General features: G+C 46.6%; 2 protein-coding genes across 6 annotated transcripts in view; one reads left to right on the forward strand and one right to left on the reverse strand.

The window, feature by feature from the left end:
• Positions 1-13,118, forward strand: part of LRRC8D (leucine rich repeat containing 8 VRAC subunit D) — a 76,232-nt gene extending 63,114 nt beyond the window's left edge. For all 5 annotated transcript variants that reach the window (XM_081865837.1, XM_081865838.1, XM_081865836.1 and 2 more), the window contains exon 2: positions 10,177-13,118. In XM_081865837.1, coding sequence (XP_081721963.1) covers positions 10,179-12,758 — 2,580 coding nt within the window. In that variant the 5' untranslated portion in view covers positions 10,177-10,178 and the 3' untranslated portion in view covers positions 12,759-13,118. The remainder of the gene's footprint in view (positions 1-10,176) is intronic.
• KYAT3 (kynurenine aminotransferase 3) overlaps positions 1-23,396 on the reverse strand; it is a 340,414-nt gene that overhangs the window by 192,522 nt on the left and 124,496 nt on the right. The window lies entirely within an intron of this gene.

A 23,396-nucleotide genomic window follows, 5' to 3' on the forward strand; every position in this document is an offset into this window, starting at 1 on the left:
TGGGAGCTCACCCCATCACGGGGATTCGAACCGCCGACCTTCTGATCGTCAAGTCCTAGGCTCTGTGGTTTAACCCACAGCACCACTCCCGTCCCTCAGCACCCTTAACAAGCTACAATTCCCAATATTCTTTTTTTTGGGGGGGGGGAGCTGTGGCAGTTAAGAGTAGTAAATGTGTACTTTAAATGTGTGTGGGTCTATGTGAATGTGACCTGGGTCTCCAGTTTATAGCCTCACGCAGTAACATTAGTGTCGAGTTAAGGCAGGGTTTCATTTTGAGATTTGGACCTGGATTTTGCCCATGTATCTACTGCTGTACTGCTTGTAGCTCGTAGTTCAACTAGGCCAGGGCTCTTTTACCACCCCCTTCCCCCCCCCCCCTGTAGCTGTTAAAATAAAAGCAGCTGCTTTTGTAGGCGATATTATGCCTTTGGGTCATTAGGCTCAAGGTGACATTGCTGCCGCCGCCTCATTGCTTACTGGTCCGTGTTCCAGGGAAGTTAAAAGCTGTGCTTTGGGTTCTGTGAGAGCTACTAATAAATGATAAATTAGAAGCAAGCTATACGTTCCTTTTTTTTTTTTTAATCGGTCTGGAAAAAGCTTTTGGTTCTCACGGTCTGACTACTTACTGTATACATCCCACTGCCCCTTCCAGCTCCTGGAAAATATTTGCAGCACTAATATTCGTCTTTACTTTGGGGCTTGTTTCTGTGCTGTACACTAAAGGGGGCAGCAAGTCTCCCAGTTCTCAGGAAACGGCTTTTCTCAAGCTTGATACCTGGAATTCTTCTCGCAAAAAGAAAAAAAGAATCTCTGGTGGCGTTGACTCAAGAGGCCTTAGGCATACAGAAATTGCAGCATCGCCGAATTCTTTCGTAACAATTTTTGTGGTGCCACGGTGCTGAGTTGAATTAGTCTGTCTGAATTGGTCATCTGCTGTGATGAATATTTAGGAGGGTCCTGTGAAAATAAGCCACGTGAAATCTTACTATTTCTGATCATGAGTCTACATGGATTATTTGGGGGGGGGGACAAACATAGAAATGGTGTTAAAAGTATTGATCAGTTTATCAACTGGTCTGTTATCAATCATTTGATAAACAGATTTGCATTGTATCCAGTTCTGGTCTTGTTCTGTCTGCCCTCCAGTTGCGAAAGAGTTTATCTTTGGGTGTGGGGGTTAAGTCCAGCTCTGCTTATAAGAGAAATATTTATTTGTATGACTACAGTCAATGTCAAAATGTTACTAAAATTAATGGGAGTTTTATATATTTATTATTAAAAATATAAATTATTAGTTTGGAAATGAATGAGTTTCATTTAAATGAACACTTAGGGAGCCTGAATTATTGGGTTGAAATTCTTGGGCTTTGTTAATGTTTTCATCTGAGTCGTAATTCAGCCCTGAAAGGGTTTCTTTGGATCCCTAGCTGCAATTTAACACCAATTCAAACAAAATCTTAAATCTTTGCTTTGTTTTGCAGTTCGGAATTGAGCAGGGAAAGAGGATAGGGTTTCTTAGGAAGAGTTTAGTAAACTTACCTTGATGTTTACGAAGAAAGTTTTGACATTGACACTAAGCAGAGTGCTTAAAAGGCACCTGGAGGAAATATTTTTTTCTTTTTTATAAGCAATTAACTAATAGGGATAGTCATCTCAAAAGATTTTGTTCTAGGTATTATAAATCACTGGTTATGCAAGTCAGAAGTATGCGTGCGCATTTCAGAAATGGCTTCAGTTGCAGCCCAAATATTAATGTTTTCGTAGGCACTGTAAAGCCCTGGTTGGCAAGTAGTTTTCCAGGAAAGCCACTGTGAGCAATGACTGAAGAGTACTAGGCCAGCCATTCAATCCCAGCTGTGAAAATCCTGTTGCCATAGATGCTGCTTTCTCAACAATTGTGTGTTCCAATTTGCTGGCAACTGTGGAGCCACCCAGAATCCCTTGAGCTGAATTGGTTCGAGAGCCACCAGTGGTTGACTCTTACTCCAAACTTGTTTCTCTAAATACCTCCAAGTGTAACAGAAGCTGGGGGCTAGGAGAGCATGCTTATATCCTTCCTTGCAAGAGCGGCCTTGCAAAGTCTGCCATTCACACCCTGAACCAGTGTTTCCCAAACTTGCATCTCCGGCTGTTTTTGGACAACGATTCCCATCATCCCTGACCGCTGGTCTTGCTAGCTAGGGATAATAATAATAATAATAATAATAATAATAATAATAATAATAATTTATTTGTACCCTGCCCATCTGGCTGGGTTTCCCCAGCCACTCTGGGCGGCTCCCAATAGAATATTAAAAACATAAGACATCAAACATTAAAAACTTCCCTGAACAGGGCTGCCTTCAGATGTTTTCTAAAAGTCAGGTAGTTGTTTATTTCCTTGACATCAGATGGGAGGGCGTTATATAGGGCAGGTGCCACTACTGAGAAGGCCCTCTGCCTGGTTCCCTGCAACCTCACTTCTTGCAGTGAGGGAACCGCCAGAAGGCCATCAGAGCTGGACCTCAGTGTCCGGGCTGAACGACGGGAGTGGAGACATTCCTTCAGGTATACTGGGATGATGGGAGTTTGGAAAATACTGCCCTAATTGCTGCCACCTCTCTTTGTCTTCACCCCTACAAGCCTCCAGACCGGGGGGGAATTCCTGGGCTCTCAGGCAAATGGGGATAACCTCCAGTTTCCTCGACCCTCTCCAGGGTGAAAGAAATTTGCTTTTCTCTGCCAAAACCTCTCTCAGCTTCCTGTCTCTCCCAGAGAACAGAGCAGCCCATCTTATACTTCTGTAGCATGAACCATGTGACGTAGGCTCATGGTTCATTCTACAGTTCATGGTTCATGTGTTGGCAACAGTGCATGCAGACCCAACCGTCCCAAGCAAGGAAAGGGAAGAGATGATTTTGCATGGCTGCAAGGAGTAGCCTTCAGAAACCACATTTCCCCCCATTTCACAGTATTCCTTTAGTGCTATTAACAGTCCTTGTGAGATGGAAGTTAGACAATGCAGAATGTTAGCACCACCAATGTGTCTGGAAACCTTGCTCATGTCTGGTTCCTCCGTAGGCACAGTTAGATTTGTTGGTTGTGGTTCATCAGAGCTGTTAGCCTCTTGAAGATGCAATGTTTTAGTAGCACTTGTACAAGAAATAAATTTTCTCATCTTTCAGTTACAATATTATAGCCACCAGCCAAAAGATGCTGGCTGATACTCATGGAGCTATAAGCTATATAGCCTTGAGGCCTGCTAGCAGTTGTCTGTGCACACAAAATGACACTTGTCACCTACAAACTATGGTGATTTATTGCCTGGAAAATGGCTCTTCCTTGCGACACATGAAGCTGTTAAATAAGAAACAGTTGCGTGTATATATTGTGCAGTAAAATGATCCCCGGCAATAGCTGAGTAGAAGGTTTATTTACATGAAAAGCCAACTCTCCTCCAGTTCAATAAAGGAACCCTGGAGCTTGTCATCTTGGAGTAATTTTAATAGCTGTGAACTTAGGCTTTGTCATAGAAAGTCTCGGTCTCTTGGGGGGTTGTACTAACGGGGTTTTTCCTAACATCTAATTAAAGGAAATTTAATTGGGCAGGCAATACTATTTATACACCAAGAGTTATACTTACTGATTTAACCTAGGCCTGCAATTTTGTTTCTCAGTATTGTCTTGCTGCCTTGAGATGGGTTAATTGCCACTGGTTCCTTTTCTGACCTGGTTGTTTAATCTGCACGTAATTTCTTTCGATTTTTCAAAGCCTCGTTTAAGAGATTAAGTGCTTTTTCTTTCATTCTTCTTTCTTCCTTCCCGGTGTGGTGTAGTGGTTAAGAGCGGTAGTCTCGTAATCTGGGGAACCGGGTTCGAGTCTCCGCTCCTCCACATGCAACTGCTGGGTGACCTTGGGCCAGTCACACTTCTCTGAAGTCTCTCAGCCCCACTCACCTCACAGAGTGTTTGTTGTGGGGGAGGAAGGGAAAGGAGAATGTTAGCCGCTTTGAGACTCCTTAAAGAGAGTGAAAGGTGGGATATCAAATCCAAACTGCTATACGGGTGCTGTTACATCTGAACTGTGTTTCAGCTTTTCCTAAAGCTTTGAAACAGCCCTGCTATGAAGCTGCAATTATTGTTTGCTCTTATAGGAGAACTGCTGGCTTCCTATTAGAGCTACTGACAGGTTTCCCATTACTGTCCTAGTAGTCACATGTGGCCCCCGGTGGTTGTGGTGTAGTGGTTAAGAGCGGTGGACTCGTAATCTGGTGAACCAGGTTCGTGTCCCTGCTCCTCCACATGCAGCTGCTGGGTTAGCTTGGGCTAGTCACACTTCTCTGAAGTCTCTCAGCCCCATTCACCTCACAGAGTATTTGTTGTGGGGGAGGAAGGGAAAGGAGAACGTTAGCCGCTTTGAGACTCCTTAAGGTAGTGATAAAGCGGGTTATCAAATCTACACTCCTCTTCTTTGCCTTCCTGTCCTGAGTTTCTAACACTGCCAACTTGAACTGCTTGGAAGAGTGGTGGCCTAAAGAAGGAACCCAAGGAATTGTAGCTTGGCGAGGATTCTGTTAGTTCCCTCATATTCCCTTCCCCTCAAAACTCTACTTCCCAGGATGGTGAAGTACAGTCGTACCTTCGAAGCCGAACGGAAGTCCGTTCGACTACCAAGGCACGGCTTCTGATTGGGCGCAGGAGCTTCCTGCAGCCAATCAGAAGCCGCGGAAGCCCTACCGGACGTTCGGCTTCCAAAAGAACATTCACAAACCGGAACACTCACTCCCGGGTTTGTGGTGTTCGGGAGCCAAAACGTTCGACTGCTAAGGCATTCGTCAACCAAGGTACGACTGTGTATGACTGTTATTGCAGCTTCAGTCTGTTGGGTGGATATGCTCTTCAGAGAAAATGAAAAGGTGACTCAAAGGCTACTTAGGTGAAATAAAGGACAGTACAAGACGCCTTTTAAGAACTGAAGCACCAACTCCCCCAACACTCTCCCCTAGACTTCTTTATTTTAAGTGAAGTTTTTGGGGGCAGGGGGTTGAAGCAGAGTGTTGTGTTTGAAAACCTAGCTTTATGAACATTGCACAGACTCGGGCTTTAATCTCATTTTGGCTCTTGCACAAAATACATTTTATTGCTCTTTCACCAGAGGGGATGAAGGTAACTCTCCATCATATTCACGAGCCCTGCCAAGAACTACAGAAGGAGTTATGAAATGAAAAATACTTTCCAGCCTCCACAGGTTATTAACAGAAACTTACAGAATTTAATACGCCAAATTAATCTGGCTTGGTAAGCACTTAGACCCGCCAATCATAAAATAGTGTGTTTTTGTTTTGCCAAGGTATTCAAGCAAGTGTTTAAATCTAATGCTCTCTGCTGTATGCAAAATGCACCAGGGTGGTCATTGACTCAGTAAAATCAAGGGGCTCAGAGGCCTATGAATGAAAGATCCTTGCAGAAAACTGATTTATAAGTCAAAATGTGGCTGGTACATGTGCATTCCTTTTAAACTGAGAGGTTCATCATATACCTGAGAATTAAAATGGTAGCTTTGCTTTTTCATCATCTTAATGTCCACTCGTATTTTCCTGAAAGCACATGAACTGTGTATATAGCATTATACCAGAACGTTCTGCATTTCAAATGATTAAGAATGGGAGGATTTAGTTAAAAGGAAGTAGGAAAGTGTGTGTGTGTGGGGGGGGAGTTTATGTAAAGCCATCTATTGAAAATAGGAAAAGGCACAAAACATGAAAAAATTGACAAACGTGGTTAAGCGGCTAGCACATGATAACCTCCTTTATTAAAGTCTTGCCCAACTTTTTTTTCTAATAGAGGGAGAAACAGATTATAAATTCTTACAAATTAAATATAAACCTACAGTAAGGCAGTCCAAGAAGCAATTTGAGGAGCAAGTCAAGGCATTAACTTTACACCTTAAGGTGTTTCTATGATTACAATAGTTAGCCAAACAGAAGAATAAGCCTTGCTGAGGAACTTATTAGCTTTCCTTTTTTTCCAAGAGAATTCTTACCTTACTAACCTTATTTGGAGGGGGGCAACCTTGTGGGTTAGCAACAAACAAACATGCTGATAGCATCTGGATTTTCAAGAAGTTCTTGACAAAAGTTAGTGAGTTTCTCTTTTAACTAATCATTTATTGATAAGGCAAGAGGCACATGAAAGGAAGAAATCAATGGAATCCACTAGAGATCTGTTTCACTTATCGTGCATTATCTGGAACAAGGGGTATATGGTGAGGTAGCAAAGTCCCAGCAAGGATGTTGAAATTCCATACAGATTGGGAGAGCTTCAAGACTCTCCAAACCGGGTAACCGGTCATTGTAAGTGTAGATGAAGCTTTGTGTGAACATTGGGACAAACAGCAACACCCCCTAACGTCTTGCATACGCTGAAGGAGTCCAATTTTACTGCAGTTAACCAGGAAATACATAATTTGAATTAGCTGCAGGAGCTTGGGCCAAACAACAGGCTTATAAAACCTATGGATCTTAATCACCCACCTTGCCCAAATTTGCACACACAAAGAAACCAGGTGATGAACTGGACCGTAGAGCCATGCTTCTGGTTCTGCACCCAATGACATTTAGTTCTCCCTAGCTCGGCCCCTGACATCTATACATTGTGTGTGGTTTCTGTTGGGGAAAACCTACACATGGCTTGTGTACCTGTGCAACCACAATTCCAGGCTTTTCTCCAACTCACAGCCAACACATGCTTGGGGAAGTAACAGATGGTGCACTGGGAACATGGTGCTTAACCTGATCTCTCTCTGGCCAGGCCAATGGAGAGAAGAGGTGACGTCAGTGCAGCAAACCCTCTGGCAGAACCAATTGGGAAGCTGGTTGGAGCTAGGGCAAACTGTTTTATCGTGGATGGGACCGGCAGCACTGTTCCACAGCTCTTTTAAATCACATGGACACATGTCAAAAGAGTGTTTACGAACAATGGGGGCTGCTTCTGTCCCTATAATTTACTCCCAGGGCATGTGAAAAGTAAAGATGGCAGGTGTTTATGTTATTAAAGCTCCTCTTGCATTGCTGTTGGTAAAACCAAAGATAAGAAGATTACAGGGAGCTGTCAAGTATACCACACCTTTGTCCTACATTCATAGTGGTTTCCAGAGAGATTTGCAAAGGATTCCCCACTTCAGAAAATTGTATTGTATTTTGTGCCACTCGTTCCTCCCAGTTGTATAGGAAGCTAGTTGGGAGGGCATGAGAAATATCCCCTCGTTCTTAGAATTGGTGCTTGTATGAAAGTGATTGCGTTGAAATAGTCAAGTAACAACAAGGCACCTTTTCAGTACCATGAGTGTCAAAACTATTGGAGGCAACATATAATCTGGGCTTCCCTATGAAGGTTTCTCTCTAGTCCGTAGAAAACCTGGAAATATCTGAACAGTGTGATCACAGCACCTCTTCCCAGTAGATCTTGCCCCAGTGAGACAGTTGTGGGGAATGAAAGTCCCTACCTTCCCACCACTCCCTAGAGCTCCTCCCTCTGTTCCTTCCCCAGCAGCCTGAGGCTCTGTCGTCTTGTGTCTCATTGCTCCATCCTCTTCATTACTCTGTGTGTTCTTGGAGACCAGAGGGGAGGGGAGCTGGTCGCAGCAGAAGGGGAAGACACTCTGGATTCTTCAGCAGCCTGCCCCATCTCTGTCTACTGGCCCGCCTCCTCTCCTGCCTCTGATTCGTGACTGCTCTCTGCCACAACCTCTTCCTGCTCACTAAACCCTGTTGCCTCTTCAGCTTCTGACTTCCAGTCTGCTCCCTCTTCTCCCTCTGACCACTCATTGTTGTCCCACCACCAACCCCCTGGCTCTGAGCCTTCTTCCCCGGGGGTTCCCCAGCTGGTGCCTCCCACTACTCTGCTTCAGCCAGTCCATGACACTAATGCTTCCAGGCTGTCTTGCTCTCCCTACCCATTAGGTGTGGGTGAAGAAGGTACACGTGAGCAAAACTAGCATTTTTTTTTTTAAAAAAAATTAAATATAAGAACTAGATTTTATGGGGGAGGGAGTGAGCTTCCCGCATCTCCTTTTTTGCACTCAAAGAAGAGGCTTCCAAAAACTGATCTGACTAGAAGTCTTCTAACTGGCCATGCTTCTCTTAATTTTCATGCTATATTTACATTTCCATAGTCTGTGGTGGGGAGACGCGGGTGGCGCTGTGGTCTAAACCAGTGAGCCTCTTGGGCTTGCCAATCAGAAGGTCAGCGGTTCAAATCCCCGCGACGGGGTGAGCTCCCATTGATTGGTCCCAGCTCCTGCCAACCTAGCAGTTCGAAAGCATGCCAAAAAAGTGCAAATAGATAAATAGGTATTGTTCCGGCAGGAAGGTAAATGGTGTTTCTGTGCACTGCTCTGGTTTCGCTGTCCAGTTGCGCCAGAAGCGGCTTAGTCATGCTGACCACATGACCCGGAAAAATTCTGTGGACAAATGCTGGCTCCCTCGGCCTGTAAAGCGAGATGAGCGCCGCAACCCCAGAGTCGTCTGTAACTGAACTTAACTGTCAGGGTTCCTTTACATTTACCTTTTAGTCAGTGAGGGCGGGGGAGTGAATTGTCAAATTACACACACACACAATTCCCCTGTGTCTTGTAATTTATTTATTTTTAATTGCTTATCAAAGTGGATGTAGTTAAAAACCTAAAATCTGTGCAAATGCATTTAACTGGAATAATTTTGAATTCCTTTCTGCACATTGCATTGCTTCCAGTTCCTCTTCCTGGCCACCATAGCTGGGGAAATATTTTTATAGCCTTAGCAATCCTCTCTTTGGTGTGTTTACTCAGAAGTAAATCCTGCCAAGCTCAATGGGATTTCAGACTTAAAACTGATGGTTGCCTAGGCAACTAGTCGTGAAATCTCCCCTACTGCTGGTCTTGCAGTTCACCTGATACTACTTGCAGTCTCTCCTTTGGACACCTGGTTTTCTCCGGTTCCGGCAGTGATGAATAAGCAGGCATCCTTTTTGCATTTAGTTAGATCATCTTGTAGTTGCAGGTTGACACATATGGTAGGTTTCTTTGTGTTTTTTTAAAGGATGCTTATTGTCTTCCAGAAAAACCCAAAGGCAGCTCTTCTTGTAAGAATTGGGGGCAGGGGGCAGTTTCCTAAAGTGTGGTTTTGTTTTACTTAGCTCTTCAAGACACGTAGGTGAAAATTGAAATCATATTGGGCTGTGTAATTATAAGCAACAAAATTAGATCTCTTCTTAACACCCAAATTCTCATACTTGCATAGCTCATATCCGGTGAACATAATGAGCAACAAAAGCCTGAAATCACTGAAAAGAGAGCTGCATAAATGCTTTGAGAACTGCTCTTTGTGGAAAGAAATTAATTCTAAAACGTTGACTAATTTTTAATCGTTAAGAACTGCTTTTTAGCGACGTCCATTGTACCATCACGACTTGTCATGCCCCTTTTGCAATACCATTTTCCCTTCAGGAAAGAAAGGTTTTTATAAAGAAGAACCCAACGGCGTGGTGCGTCCTGCGTTTGGTACGATTTAAAAACTCTTGAGTTTGTTTACCAGTGGATGGGGGCAGAATCTTCAGATGGATGTATTTCACAGAATAAACAACATTGCCCAGCCTTGAGTAAATCCGTTTAGGGGTGCTATTCACAATGGGTAGAGAAAGGGTTGTGTGTGTTCCTTTTTCATTTCAGAAAGCAAGTGAATGAGGTTAACAATTTGTAGGTCTTGTACAGGAGTGGCTAATCCCTGACCTAAGGGCCTTATTCCCCCTGCCCCCCAGAAAAAACAAGGTTTTCTTGCTACCCAAGAACCCTCCCACTTTGGCAGGAAAACAATATAAGCAGATACTGGACTGGGTTGAGCAGAGACTTTTGAACCACTTTAACAGGGATGCAACTCACTACTTTCCCAGTCATTGGATGGATCATTTGAGCAAGAAGGGCACAATAACCCCCTCCTTTGCTGATCTACATGGGTTAGCTGAGAGTTGGGGGGTGTGTGTGTAGTGACTACACCCACTACTGGAGGGTTAGCCAAGGGTGAATATAGCCCTTCGGCCAACAGGAAAAGGTTAGCCACTCCCTGGTCTAATGGATTAAGTTTACATTCAAGAGTATAAAGTACAATTTGATCTGCCAGCAATGAATGACAGCTGCTTTTTTCTTCCTTCTCGTTGCAGGAATGTTTACCCTTGCAGAAGTTGCATCTCTTAATGACATTCAGCCAACGTACCGCATTCTGAAACCATGGTGGGACGTATTTATGGATTACCTAGCAGTCGTTATGCTGATGGTCGCCATTTTTGCTGGAACCATGCAGCTGACCAAAGATCAGGTGGTCTGTTTGCCCGTCCTGCAGTCGGCTGTCAATGCAAAGGTGCAGCCCAGCTCCTCGGCAAGTGCCAAAGCTACAAACGCTGTTCCGGAACCCGAAACAACCGCAGCCCAAGACAAAGAAGCGCAGGGAGCGAGGGCCGTTTCTTTTGCACCTGTCATCGCAACTGACATACCTCTCAGCAGATCTACCTTTCCGCCATTGCACTCCACTGTTGCCAGTCCGGAGGAGAAGAAGGAGCAGGCAGATCCCCTGGGCCGAAAAACTAACTTGGATTATCAGCAATATGTTTTCATTAACCAGATGTGCTACCACTTGGCTCTTCCTTGGTATTCAAAGTACTTTCCCTACTTAGCTCTTATACATACCATTATTTTAATGGTCAGCAGCAACTTTTGGTTCAAATACCCCAAAACTTGCTCGAAGATCGAGCACTTTGTTTCCATCCTGGGGAAGTGCTTTGAATCTCCGTGGACTACAAAGGCGTTGTCTGAGACGGCGTGTGAGGATTCTGAGGAGAATAAGCAGAGGCTGACCGGGGCCCAGTCTTTGCCCAAGCATGTGTCCACCAGTAGCGATGAAGGAAGTCCGAGCGCCAGCACCCCCATGATCAACAAGACGGGCTTCAAGTTTTCAGCGGAGAAGCCCGTCGTCGAGGTTCCGAGCATGACCATTTTGGACAAAAAAGATGGCGAGCAAGCCAAAGCCCTCTTCGAAAAAGTACGGAAATTCCGGGCACACGTGGAGGACAGCGACTTGATATACAAACTCTACGTCGTCCAGACGGTCATCAAAACTGTGAAGTTCATATTTATTCTCTGCTACACGGCAAACTTTGTCAACGAAATCAGCTTTGAGCACAGCTGCATGCCCAAAGTGGAGCACCTGACTGGCTACCAGGAGTTCGAATGCACACACAACATGGCTTACATGCTGAAAAAGCTGCTGATCAGTTACATTTCCCTCATTTGCGTCTACGGTTTCATCTGTTTGTACACACTCTTCTGGTTGTTCCGGTTACCCCTGAAGGAGTATTCCTTCGAGAAGGTTAGGGAAGAGAGCAGCTTCAGCGATATTCCAGATGTTAAGAACGACTTTGCGTTTCTCTTGCACATGGTGGACCAGTATGACCAGCTGTACTCCAAGCGGTTTGGTGTCTTCTTGTCGGAGGTGAGTGAAAACAAGCTGAGGGAAATAAGCCTGAACCATGAGTGGACTTTCGAAAAGCTGCGCCAGCATGTTTCCCGCAACGCCCAGGACAAGCAAGAACTTCATCTCTTCATGCTCTCAGGGGTCCCTGATGCCGTGTTTGATCTTACCGACTTGGACGTGCTGAAACTTGAGCTGATCCCTGAAGCTAAAATCCCGGCTAAGATCTCCCAGATGACGAACCTGCAAGAGCTACACCTCTACCACTGTCCCGCAAAGGTGGAACAAACAGCCTTCAGCTTCCTTCGCGACCACCTGAGGTGCCTGCATGTGAAGTTCACCGATGTGGCGGAAATCCCGGCTTGGGTGTACTTACTTAAAAACCTCCGGGAGTTGTACCTGATAGGCAACTTGAACTCTGAAAACAACAAAATGATAGGACTTGAATCTCTTAGGGAACTGAGGCACCTCAAAATTCTCTACGTGAAAAGCAACCTGACCAAAATCCCATCCAACATCACAGATGTGGCCCCACATCTAACCAAGCTCGTCATCCATAACGACGGCACCAAGCTCTTTGTGTTGAATAGCCTTAAGAAAATGATGAATGTAGCAGAGCTGGAATTGCAGAATTGCGACCTGGAGCGGATTCCACACGCCATCTTCAGCCTCACCAACTTGCAGGAGCTGGATCTGAAGTCCAACAGCATACGCACAATTGAAGAGGTCATCAGCTTCCAACATTTGAAAAGACTGACTTGCCTGAAGTTGTGGCACAACAAAATAGTCATCATTCCTCCTTCCATTACCCACGTGAAAAACCTGGAGTCGCTTTACCTCTCCAACAATAAACTCGAATCCTTACCGGCTGCAGTGTTCAGTTTACAGAAGCTCAGATGCTTAGATGTGAGCTACAACTCTATTGCAGTGATTCCCCTGGAGGTAGGCCTTCTGCAGAACCTCCAGCACCTGCATATCACCGGAAACAAAGTAGACATTTTGCCAAAACAGCTGTTTAAGTGTACCAAGCTGAGGACTTTGAGCCTGGGGCAAAACTGCATCACCTCGATTCCGGAAAAGATTGGCCAGCTTTTGCAGCTAACACACCTAGAGTTGAAGGGGAACTGTTTAGACCGTCTCCCGGCTACGCTGGGTCTGTGTCGGCTTCTCAGGAAAAGTGGACTCATTGTAGAAGACCACCTCTTTGACACGTTGCCTTCAGAGGTCAAAGAAGCGTTGAACCAAGACACAAACATTCCCTTTGCTAATGGGATCTGAACAGAGGTAGAACTCCCAAGTGACTAACGTAGATTATATTAAAAGTACACCTTGTTATAAAACCCCGTGTTGGGAATCCGGAACTCCTTTTTTGTAAGAAAGGACTGTTAACCGAGGGTGGTAGAAGCTTGTTTGGTGTTTGTAGTATTTTGAAACATCATTTCCAAATTTTTTGGAGGGGAAAGAGGAAGGGGCGGGGAGGGAAATCCTTAAACAATCTTGATTCTTCTTCTTTTTCCTTTAAAGATGTTTGTAACTTGGATGCTGCCGCTTTTGAATGTTTACAAACTGCTCGCCTGCTTAATGTACATGATTAAACTGGTGACCTTTTCTTACTATAAAAAAGCATTTAGTGGCTCAGTTCATTTTAGCGTTCTTTTAGAGACAACAGGTGCTGTATTGCTGACGCTGATCTAGCAAGGAGAAACTGGACGTTCATTCAGTTCTGAATTGTCTGATGTGATCATCTGCCCTCTGCTATGTGGTTGGGAATAGGGATTTCTACCTTTCTTGCAACATGGATGGAAAATACACCACCACCTGCTATTTTAATCTCGTGACGGCATGCATGTTGCATGTGGCTATCTTTTCTGGACCGCAAATCTCGTTTCCTAAATGTACAGCAAAGGGATGTTTCACATGCAGTAGGTCCCAGATACACACCCTGAATGTGATCATCATCTCCCACTAAAAAAGGCTGGGAATCTTCCGACAAAGAGCACGGGAGAATGCAAGGTTGGGTTGACTAGGAGGGAGCACTGCTATATCATGCTAGCCTCAGGCTGTGCCAAAGTACCGCATACCAAGGGCAAATGTTAGTGACGAGCTATGCTAGAAAGAACACTTTGCCTAAACAGAAATCCATTGGCACAGACAACACCTCAAATCATGCCCTGAAGCTCTTACGTATGCAGCTGAAATAAAAATTGAAAGGCGTAGCGTACAGCACCTCAATAGCGATGGAGTATGAAGCATCAGCTCTGTTCCACAGAACAGTAGTTTTTAACAAAACAATTTTCCCAACGTCACATTTTGGAGCTTGGACAGACTATGGTCTCGATGCCTGCCACCGTCCGGGTCTGTTCCTTAATCATATTAGGCCTACTGCTCTTTTGACTAATTTAAACACCAATGGATCCGTTTGGGGACTAATCAAAACCCACTTAGCTAAAACAAATGGCTGGGAAAGCTGGGTTCAAGCTGAATGTAGCTTTTTAAAAAAACAAAAACAAAACAAAACTACAACCCAGTAGTTGAGCCTCCACCCCTTTATTCAAGAACAATACCTTCCGTGGCCTAGTTTTAGCGAGTACATAAACAAAGAATTTGCACCATCGTATTGAGTTTGCTTCGTCACATCACTCAAGATCAGGAATGCTCTTGTGACACCCCCTTATTTTCTTTTTATTTTTAAGAGGTGTAGCGGGGGACCATCAGCAGGGCTCCCCTCATCCAGATCAGAATATTGTGTGTATTACTCCTGTTGTATGGGAGCTTCTGGAGGTACACTACTAAAACGGGAAGGGAAGGGATTGGGCTGGGGGAGTGAATTAATTTGAAAATGTCTGTTTTCATTTGAGACAAAACGTCACTTAAGCCCACCTGCATACAACGCTTCCCAAGACTGCATTTATTTATTTTGCCTTGTTGAACAATGAGTTTGTTACCAGAGAGCGGGTGCTAAGACTACTTTTGCTGAGTACACAGGTACTGCTGTCGGCGAGTGTGTCTTCCCAAATGTCTCCACCAAACTCCTCTACTGCCTGCATTCCATTTGCTCCCTGTTTCGTTGCTGGAAGAGAGAGGGAAAACAATGTGCCCTAACATGATTTGAGAACATGCTCCGGAAGTAGGACTGATAATAAAAGTCCCCTTTCTTTGAAGCAGAATAGTTAAGAATCTGGCTCCAGAATGAAAGGAACTGGCAATCGCCTACTACCGAAAGGGGGGGAAAAGTCATTCATGGAATTCTTGCTACAAAGGCCCTTCCTGTAGCCTTTGCGTAATTGTAGAAAATGAGCGACACAGGAGGGCTGGAAAACATACGGCACCTTTTGTATTGCATGCTGGACAAATAACCCAAATTGTTTCTTAAATAGTTTTTTTATATTAAAAGTTATTGGTGTTAAATCTGAGGCTTACAAAATCTCAGCTGGGTTCATGATTCATTTGTGTGGCCTGCTTCCCCTCTGTACCAGGTGTGCTGACTAGCAGAAGAACACCCAGCTATGCACAGGGACAGGGGATATTTTGTGAGAAAAGCCTTTCTTCCCCCTTTAAATTATCTCTAATAATTTAACCTCCTTTTTGTGTATGGGAGGGCTGTGTGGCAAAAACTCTGAGACTGCCTGGCAGTGAAATACGCTAAAGGAGTTGCTTTTCCACAAGCAGAAGGACTCCTTTCATTCGCACAAGAGAGAGATCTAGAAGAAACATCTGCTGGAGGAAGGATGGGTGGGGAGAGGCGATTTGGGAGATTCCCATTGTCACCTCCAAGACTCTTCCAGATAGAGTCGACTTCTACTAGTGTTATGTACTGAGTTGAATAGGATCCAAACTGCAGCAGTCTGATTGGTCCTAGAACAATAGGCTCCAAAAGGCAGCAGTCTGATTGGTCCTAGAACAATAGGATTCAGAATGCAGCAGTCTGATTGGTCCTAGAACAATGCAGCAGTATGATTGGTTAGCAGGAACCACCCAATCATGCTCCAGATAGAAGTGAATCCACAACCTGATTGGCCTACAGTAGAATCCTGGAATTAGCCAATCATGTGCAGCCCATTGTGTAAATAATGTATATAAAGCAGATACTTTGAGGGGACATTCATTCATTCCTCCTCACCACTATGAGCTGAATAAAGAGCATGAAATCACTTTGCGACTCTGAGTATATTTCACTGGCGACGAGGATGGGATCCCGCTGAGCTGACTGCCACACACAGCACCGCAGCACCGCCACCTGCCGCACCGCTGCCTCGCACCGTGTATCCAGGCTTCAGCTCCGGGACACAAGGAACTCAGAATGGCAACTGACAGCAGCTTCTCGCCATTCAACCCAGCATCTGGAGACTGGGAAGCGTACGCCTCCCGTTTCACCTTCCTCCTAGAAGCCAAAGGGGTCACCGATGAAGAAGACGCCAAGAAGAGGGCAATATTCTTCAGCGTCTGCGGAGAGGAGACATTTGAAATCGCCCGGGCTCTCCTTGCGCCTGAAGACGTCGCTACTGTTCCATACAAAACAATAATGGAACAGCTGAAGGGGCACTTTTCGCCACAGCCCTCAGTGGTGGCTCGTCGAAATGCCTTCTACGCAAAGCGGCAAGCCCCTGGGGAAACCATAACTGGGTTTGTGACCTCTCTCCGCCAAGCTGCCCGGTTCTGCAACTTCTCAGAGCTGGAGAACATGCTTCGTGACCGCCTCGTCGGTGGCCTGAAGGATGAGAAGCTGCAACGACGCCTCTACGCTAAGAAGAACCTAACGTTCCAGGTCGCTCTGGAGGAGGCCCTGGCAACGGAAGCTGCTGAGAGGTCGACGCAAGAGGCACGGCTGAGCCAGCCGTCCCAACCGAGGGTCCACCACGAAGACCTCACCAACGACTCGGGATCCGACAGGGAGGAGGTGCACCGAGTACAGCAGCGCACTCAAGCAGCCCACATACCACAGCTGCCTCGACGAGAAGGAGGGAACTGCGCAAGCTGTGGAGAAAGTCACGAGAGGAGGACCTGCCGTTTCCGCAACGCAGAGTGCAGGCAGTGCAGAAAATTGGGACACATCGCCCGGGTGTGTCGGGCTCGGCCCACCCGAAGCCAGGCATCAGATGACCAATCCAAGAGCCCCAGGTCCCGGGGCCCAACGCACCAAGGCAACTCGACGGAGCTCACAGACTTCCAGGTATACCAGTTGCCCCACCCCAACGTAGAGAAAATTTATGTAGAGGTACAGATAGAGGGGGCCCCATGCCGCATGGAGCTTGACACGGGTTCAACTCTATCCATAATCTCGGCAAGGACCTTAAGGAAACTGTGTCCTACTGGGGGTCCCAAACTCAGGCCGGCCCCATTCACCCTCCGGGACTTCCAGAAACGTAAGGTCCCCACAATGGGGGTGGGGACCTTCAGGGTGCAATACCGAGGGCGGACGCGGCAACTGGACTTGCTTGTGGTCAAGGGCCCCTACATTAGCTTACTGGGGTTGGCATGGTTTGGACCACTGGGACTAGCCATCACCGGGGTGAACCACATGAGCTTACAAGTGGACGTGGACGCCATATGCAAGGAGTTTCCGGGGGTTTTCGATGGGAAATTGGGACAGTATACGGGCCCCCCCATTGCTCTACAGCTTGACCCCGCAGTACGACCAGTCAGGCTCAAGGCCCGCCGGGTCCCATTCGCCCTGAAACCCCGTATAGACGAGGAATTGGACCGACTCGTGGAGCAAGGAGTGCTGGAGCCGGTGCCTAATGCCCCCTGGGAAACCCCAATCGTCACACCCGTCAAGCCTAATGGTTCGGTCCGCATCTGCGCAGACTACAAATGTACCATAAACAAGGCCCTCATGGCCCATGCATACCCAGTGCCAGTGGTCAGCCATGTCCTTGCCACCCTGGCTGGGTCGAAAATTTTTGGCAAGCTGGACTTGGCCCAAGCATATCAACAGCTGCCAGTAGATGAGGCCACAGCAGAGGCACAGACGATTGTGACGCACAGAGGAGCGTTCAGGGTAAAGCGGCTGCAATTCGGGGTCAGCGTGGCACCAGGCATATTCCAGAATCTAATGGACTCTCTCCTTAAAGGGATTCCTGGTGTCACCCCCTTCTTTGATGATGTGTTGATTGCCGGGCCCACACCAGAGGAGTTTGAGGACCGCCTCCGCACTGTTCTGCACCGTTTCCAGATGGCGGGTCTCAAGGTGAAGCGGGAAAAATGTCTACTAGGAGTGCCTCAAGTGGACTTTCTGGGATTTATGGTGGATGCAGAAGGGGTTCACCCGACTGGGGACAAGGTACGGGCCATTTGTGATGCCCCAGCGCCCAAGAACAAGACTGAACTTCAGGCCTTCTTGGGATTATTGAACTTTTACCATTCCTTCCTTCCCCACAAGGCGGCGGTAGCGGAGCCCCTACACAGACTCCTGGACAAGCGGGCCCCTTGGGTGTGGGGCCAGCGCCAGGAGGCCGCATTCCAGGCAGTCAAGGACTTGCTTGTCTCAAACTCGGTCTTGGCACACTTCGACGAGAGGCTGCCGGTGGTGCTAGCATGCGACGCCTCGCCCTATGGCATCGGCGCTGTCCTGGGACACCAACTCCCGGATGGAAGAGAGGTACCGGTAGCATACTTTTCCCAGACACTCAACGAAACCGAGCGGAACTACTCGCAAATCGACAAGGAGGGTCTGGCAATCGTGAAGGGAGTAAAAAAATTCCATGATTTCTTGTACGGGCGGCCCTTCACCGTGGTGACTGACCACAAGCCGTTGCTTGGCTTGTTTGCCCCCGAAAAGCAGACCCCCCAAGTGCTGTCTCCTCGCGTCCTCAGGTGGTCAATTTTCCTTGCCAGCTACCAGTATGCACTGATTCACCGCCCTGGAAAGGCGATGGGCCATGCAGACGCCCTCAGCAGGCTACCACTACCGGAAACAGGCCCCGACCCAGCACCTGCACAAGAGGTTATGAGCCTGGAGCTGCTTCCTGACCGCCCCATTCAGGCACAAGAAGTTGCACACCATTCCAAGAAAGATAGGGTCATCTCCCGGGTCCTGGACTGGGTGTGGAGGGGATGGCCCAGCCGCAGCCCCGGGCCAGAATTCGCCGGCTACACAACCCGCAAACATGAACTGTCAGCCCACAAGGGGTGCCTGTTATGGGGAAGCAGGGTCGTTGTTCCCCAGCCCCTCCGCAAAAGGGTCCTCACAGCCCTACACGAGACACACCCAGGGGTAGTAAGAATGAAGGCCCTTGCCAGGAGTTATGTGTGGTGGCCGGGGATCGACGGAGAGATAGAGGCCTGGGTCAAACACTGCCAGGCCTGCCAGGAATCCCGCCCAGATCCCCCAAGGGCCCCAGTCCAGTCCTGGGAGTCCGCCCGAGCACCATGGTCACGCCTGCATGTGGACTTCGCTGGCCCCTTTCAGGGGAAAACATTCTTCATAGTGGTGGACTCCTACACCAAATGGCTGGAAGTCGCACTGGTACCGTCCACTTCTACGTCCGCAGCCATCCGGGTACTACGCAGGCTGTTTGCAACCCACGGGCTCCCTGACACTCTCGTCTCAGACAACGGGACTGCATTTACATCAGGAGAATTTCAAACCTTCACAGTGCAGAACGCCATCCGCCACATCCGTTCGGCGCCATTCCACCCTGCCACCAATGGCCAAGCAGAACGCATGGTGCGGACCACCAAGGACACCCTTCGCCGCATGACGCAAGGGGATTGGGAGTACCGCCTTGCCACATTCCTTCTAGCACAGCACAGCACCCCCAGCTCATCGACTGGCCGGAGCCCCGCTGAACTACTAATGGGTCGGCGCCTTGCAATCAGATTGGACCGCCTTCACCCCGATAGAGCTCAGGATGAGGTAGTGGTGGGGGAAGGCAGGAACCCCCGGACCTTCGAGGCCCAGGACCCAGTGTACGCAAAGAATTTTGGGGCAGGCCCTGCATGGGTACCTGCCACAGTCACCAGGGTCACGGGCCCCGTGTCGTACGAGGTGCTAACAGATGGGGGGCAATGCTGGCGCCGCCACTGCGACCAGATACGGCGACGATTCCCGGGAGAAAACCAGGAGGAGGAGGACAGGTCAGAGGAGTCCCAAGGGAACAGTGGGGCAGTGAGGCCCATAGAGCAGCAGGGGCAAGCAGGAGAGGCAGAATCAGTAAATACAGAGAGGACCCGCGAGGCCGAAAGGACACCGGAACCAGAACCACGACTGAGCGAGCCGGTTGCGCCAGACCAAACAGCCCCATCCTTGGAACACGAGCCAGAACCTGAACCCCGGACCAGGGAACACCCCAGGCCGCAACGCACACGTAGGCCACCGGCGTACCTTGAGGACTATGAATGCGACCTTCCGGGCAGGACTGGAACTTAGAGGGGAGGGGTGTTATGTACTGAGTTGAATAGGATCCAAACTGCAGCAGTCTGATTGGTCCTAGAACAATAGGCTCCAAAAGGCAGCAGTCTGATTGGTCCTAGAACAATAGGATTCAGAATGCAGCAGTCTGATTGGTCCTAGAACAATGCAGCAGTATGATTGGTTAGCAGGAACCACCCAATCATGCTCCAGATAGAAGTGAATCCACAACCTGATTGGCCTACAGTAGAATCCTGGAATTAGCCAATCATGTGCAGCCCATTGTGTAAATAATGTATATAAAGCAGATACTTTGAGGGGACATTCATTCATTCCTCCTCACCACTATGAGCTGAATAAAGAGCATGAAATCACTTTGCGACTCTGAGTATATTTCAACTAGCCATGGATGAAGATAGTACGGCTTCTGACTACCAGTTGCTGGAAACCACAGGAGTCAAGAGTGCTCTGGTCTTCTGCTCTTCTGGCTTTCCCATGACCACGAAAGAACAGGGTGAGGGCCGTTGACTGGACGCAGCAGGCTCCTTTTTTGTTCAGATACCTTCAACTCTCCAAATTTTCAGGACTCACAGGGGACAGCAGAGAGAAGGAGGAATCAGTTAAAATGATCCCCAAACCCACTGCTTTCTTCCAGAAGGCGTATCCACCCTGAGATCCAGCTCCAAGGGCCTTCTGGCAGTTCCGTCATTGTGAGAAGTGAAGTTTCAGGGAACCAGGCAGAGGGACTTGAGGGAAGTTTCTAATGTTTGATGTCTCACTGTTTGATGAAGATGACGACAGCAATAGCTGGGTGCTGGTTGCAATTAAATGCTACTTTTATGAAACTAACGGACCTCATTTTCTCATGCCCATAAATTTCAATGGGTCTACTGCTCTGCATATGGCTACCATAGCATATAAGCCAGGAAGTCTGGATCCAAACTTTTATTCTCTTATTGAAGCATTTGGCAAAAGCCGGTGCATCTGCTGCTGGGTTCTGTTATGGTCTCCAAAAGGAAAGCTTTGGCAAGTTTCTGAAAGGTTTGAAATGTCAATGCCTTGGAGACTTAGGGTTTGATCCAGACTGTTTTTGAGCTGTTGGAAGAAGAGGCAACCTTGAACGTACTTCAAGTCTAGACAAGATATAGACTTGAAAGTACGTAGTTAAAAAAACCCAAAAACCACAATTACATATTTCCAGTACAGACACTTTTTAAACAGCCTGCAACCTGATGCTAAACCTATTTTGGGGGGAGTCTACCCTCTGACTTCTGTGGGTTGTGCTCCTGAATTGGATTGCACTATTAATCACTTTGCAACCCAGCTGGCATGGCCAGTTTTGTCGTCCTTTGCTTATAGAGGCATGTGAATATAGGAATCCAAGGCAACCTCATGACTGGAGGGTGCAAAGTATTCTGTCTTATAACCCACATCCCTCAGTCTGGGGCTAATGGTCATCGGGGAAGAGACGGCAGTGCCTTCGACAAGAGGAGAGGAAGTTTCTGTCCCCCCCCCCCCGAATCTTTATTTACATTATTCTTTATTGATTAAAAATTTACATATCTATATAAACATTATATGCTATCTTTTTACATATGAAGAAAAAGAAAATTAGGTAGAAAATAGAAAATTTATAAAGGAATAAAAAAGAGGAAAAGAAAGGGGGAAATAAAGATACAAAATAAAAAAATCAAAAGAGGAAAAGACAAGACAACACTGAGGAGAAGAGGTTTCTAACAGTAAAAAGTTATTGTGCAGAAGTCTTGAGCAAGAAGGGATTCTTCATGCCATCAATCTCCATCTCTCTCTCTCTCTCTCTCTCTCTCTCTAATCTGCTTAATTGAAAGTTTTAGCACCACTTATCCTAAAAGGGCAAAACAAAATAAAAAAATTCCTTCCAGTAGCACTTGGTGAGGTTGATGGACTTCCATTTTTTATTTTGTTTTGACTATGGCAGACCAACACGGCTACCTATCTGTACCTAAAAGGGCAACTAATTGCTAAGCCATTATAAGGAGCACCAACTAGCCAAAGTAATAGTTCAGCAACTCACACATTCTGCACACAAAGCTGGAAGAATCCAGAACAAAAGCACCAATACTATCCCCTGAAAGGAGACATAGATTTATTCATTATTATTTTTAAAGAGCTCATCTTGTATGAATGAGAGGATCCTCTGGGTGCAGGTCTCAGTTTTAAACTGACTTTGCCAGGCTTGTAGAACAAAGTGCAGAGCAGTGAAGGTTCAGCTAGGGATATCTAGGGTGGGGGCCCTATAGTTCTCCAAATATTGCTGGACTCCAAACTGCAGACCTTCCAAGTGTTTCTGATTTGATCCCAGAATGTCACTTTTTCCTTAGAACTTTCCTATTTTCATCAAAGAAATATTGGAGGGTTTGAAGTTCTGCAACCCCTGAGCCAATGAGATAAGTAGCTCTACAACCTTGAGAAGACAACTGAAGGCAGCCCTGTATGGGGAAGGTTTATTTATTTAATGTTGAATGTTTTATTGTGTTTTTAATATATGTTGGAAGCTGCCCAGAGTGGCTGGAGCAACCCAGTCAGATGGATGGGGTAATAATAATAATAATAATAATAATAATAATAATAATAATAATGGAATAGGACGTCCCTATTTTCATCGGAGAAACGTTGGAGCGTATGGGATTAATGAGAGTTGGAGTCCAACAACATCTGGAATTGACACCCTTTCCATACTCTTGAGTTGGGACCAAGCTTCTCCCCTCCTCTCTGCCTTTCTTACTGTATGACCTCTCTCTGGTTGTATGCCTTCATTTTTAAACTGTAAGGCTTCTTAATTGCTTTTGGCAGGAAAGCAATATATTAAGGCAGTCAGTAAATCAGACTGGCTGAGAGGAGGGATGTTTCGTTATTTCTAGAGAATGAGAAATGGGACCCCCTGCAAGTAGGGGTTACTGAATGCCCATTGCCTATAAGCAGATCATCAACCTAGCAGGATGGTAAGTTTTTCCAGCAGTGTAAGAAATAACTAACGTCGATCTAAGTCGTTGCGATCGACGGGATGAAACAAGAAAACATGAGAGAGGAAATAAACGGAACCATGGAAGGAGATGGTGGGAGGTCAGTTAAGGAATGCTCTCTGGTTTTCTATCTATTTTTTGTTATCTTCAAACAGTCATTTTTTCTTTCTTTTATCTTAACCTCATAGATTATTTTCTTTTTGCATTAGATGTGTTCATATTTTGTGGAAATAGAGTGGTACCTCAGGTTACAGACGCTTCAGGTTACAAAGTCCGCTAACCCAGAAATAGTACCTTGGGTTAAGAACTTTGCCTCAGGATGAGAACAGAAATTGTGTTCTGGTGGCGCGGCGGCAGCAGGAGGCCCCATTAGCTAAAGTGGTGCTTCATGTTAAGACCAGTTTCAGGTTAGGAACGGATCTCCGGAATGAATTAAGTTCTTAACCCGAGGTACCACTGTATATCAGAAACGCAATTAAAGGGGGGGGGAGAGAGATGCCCATTGCCTGCTTTTACTTGGCAAATACGTTCAACCCACAAAGAAATTGAGGAACCCACCTTAGG

This window comes from Podarcis erhardii (assembly GCF_964252035.2).
Source record: "Podarcis erhardii genome assembly, chromosome: 6".
In the NCBI taxonomy this organism is placed as follows: domain Eukaryota; kingdom Metazoa; phylum Chordata; class Lepidosauria; order Squamata; family Lacertidae; genus Podarcis; species Podarcis erhardii.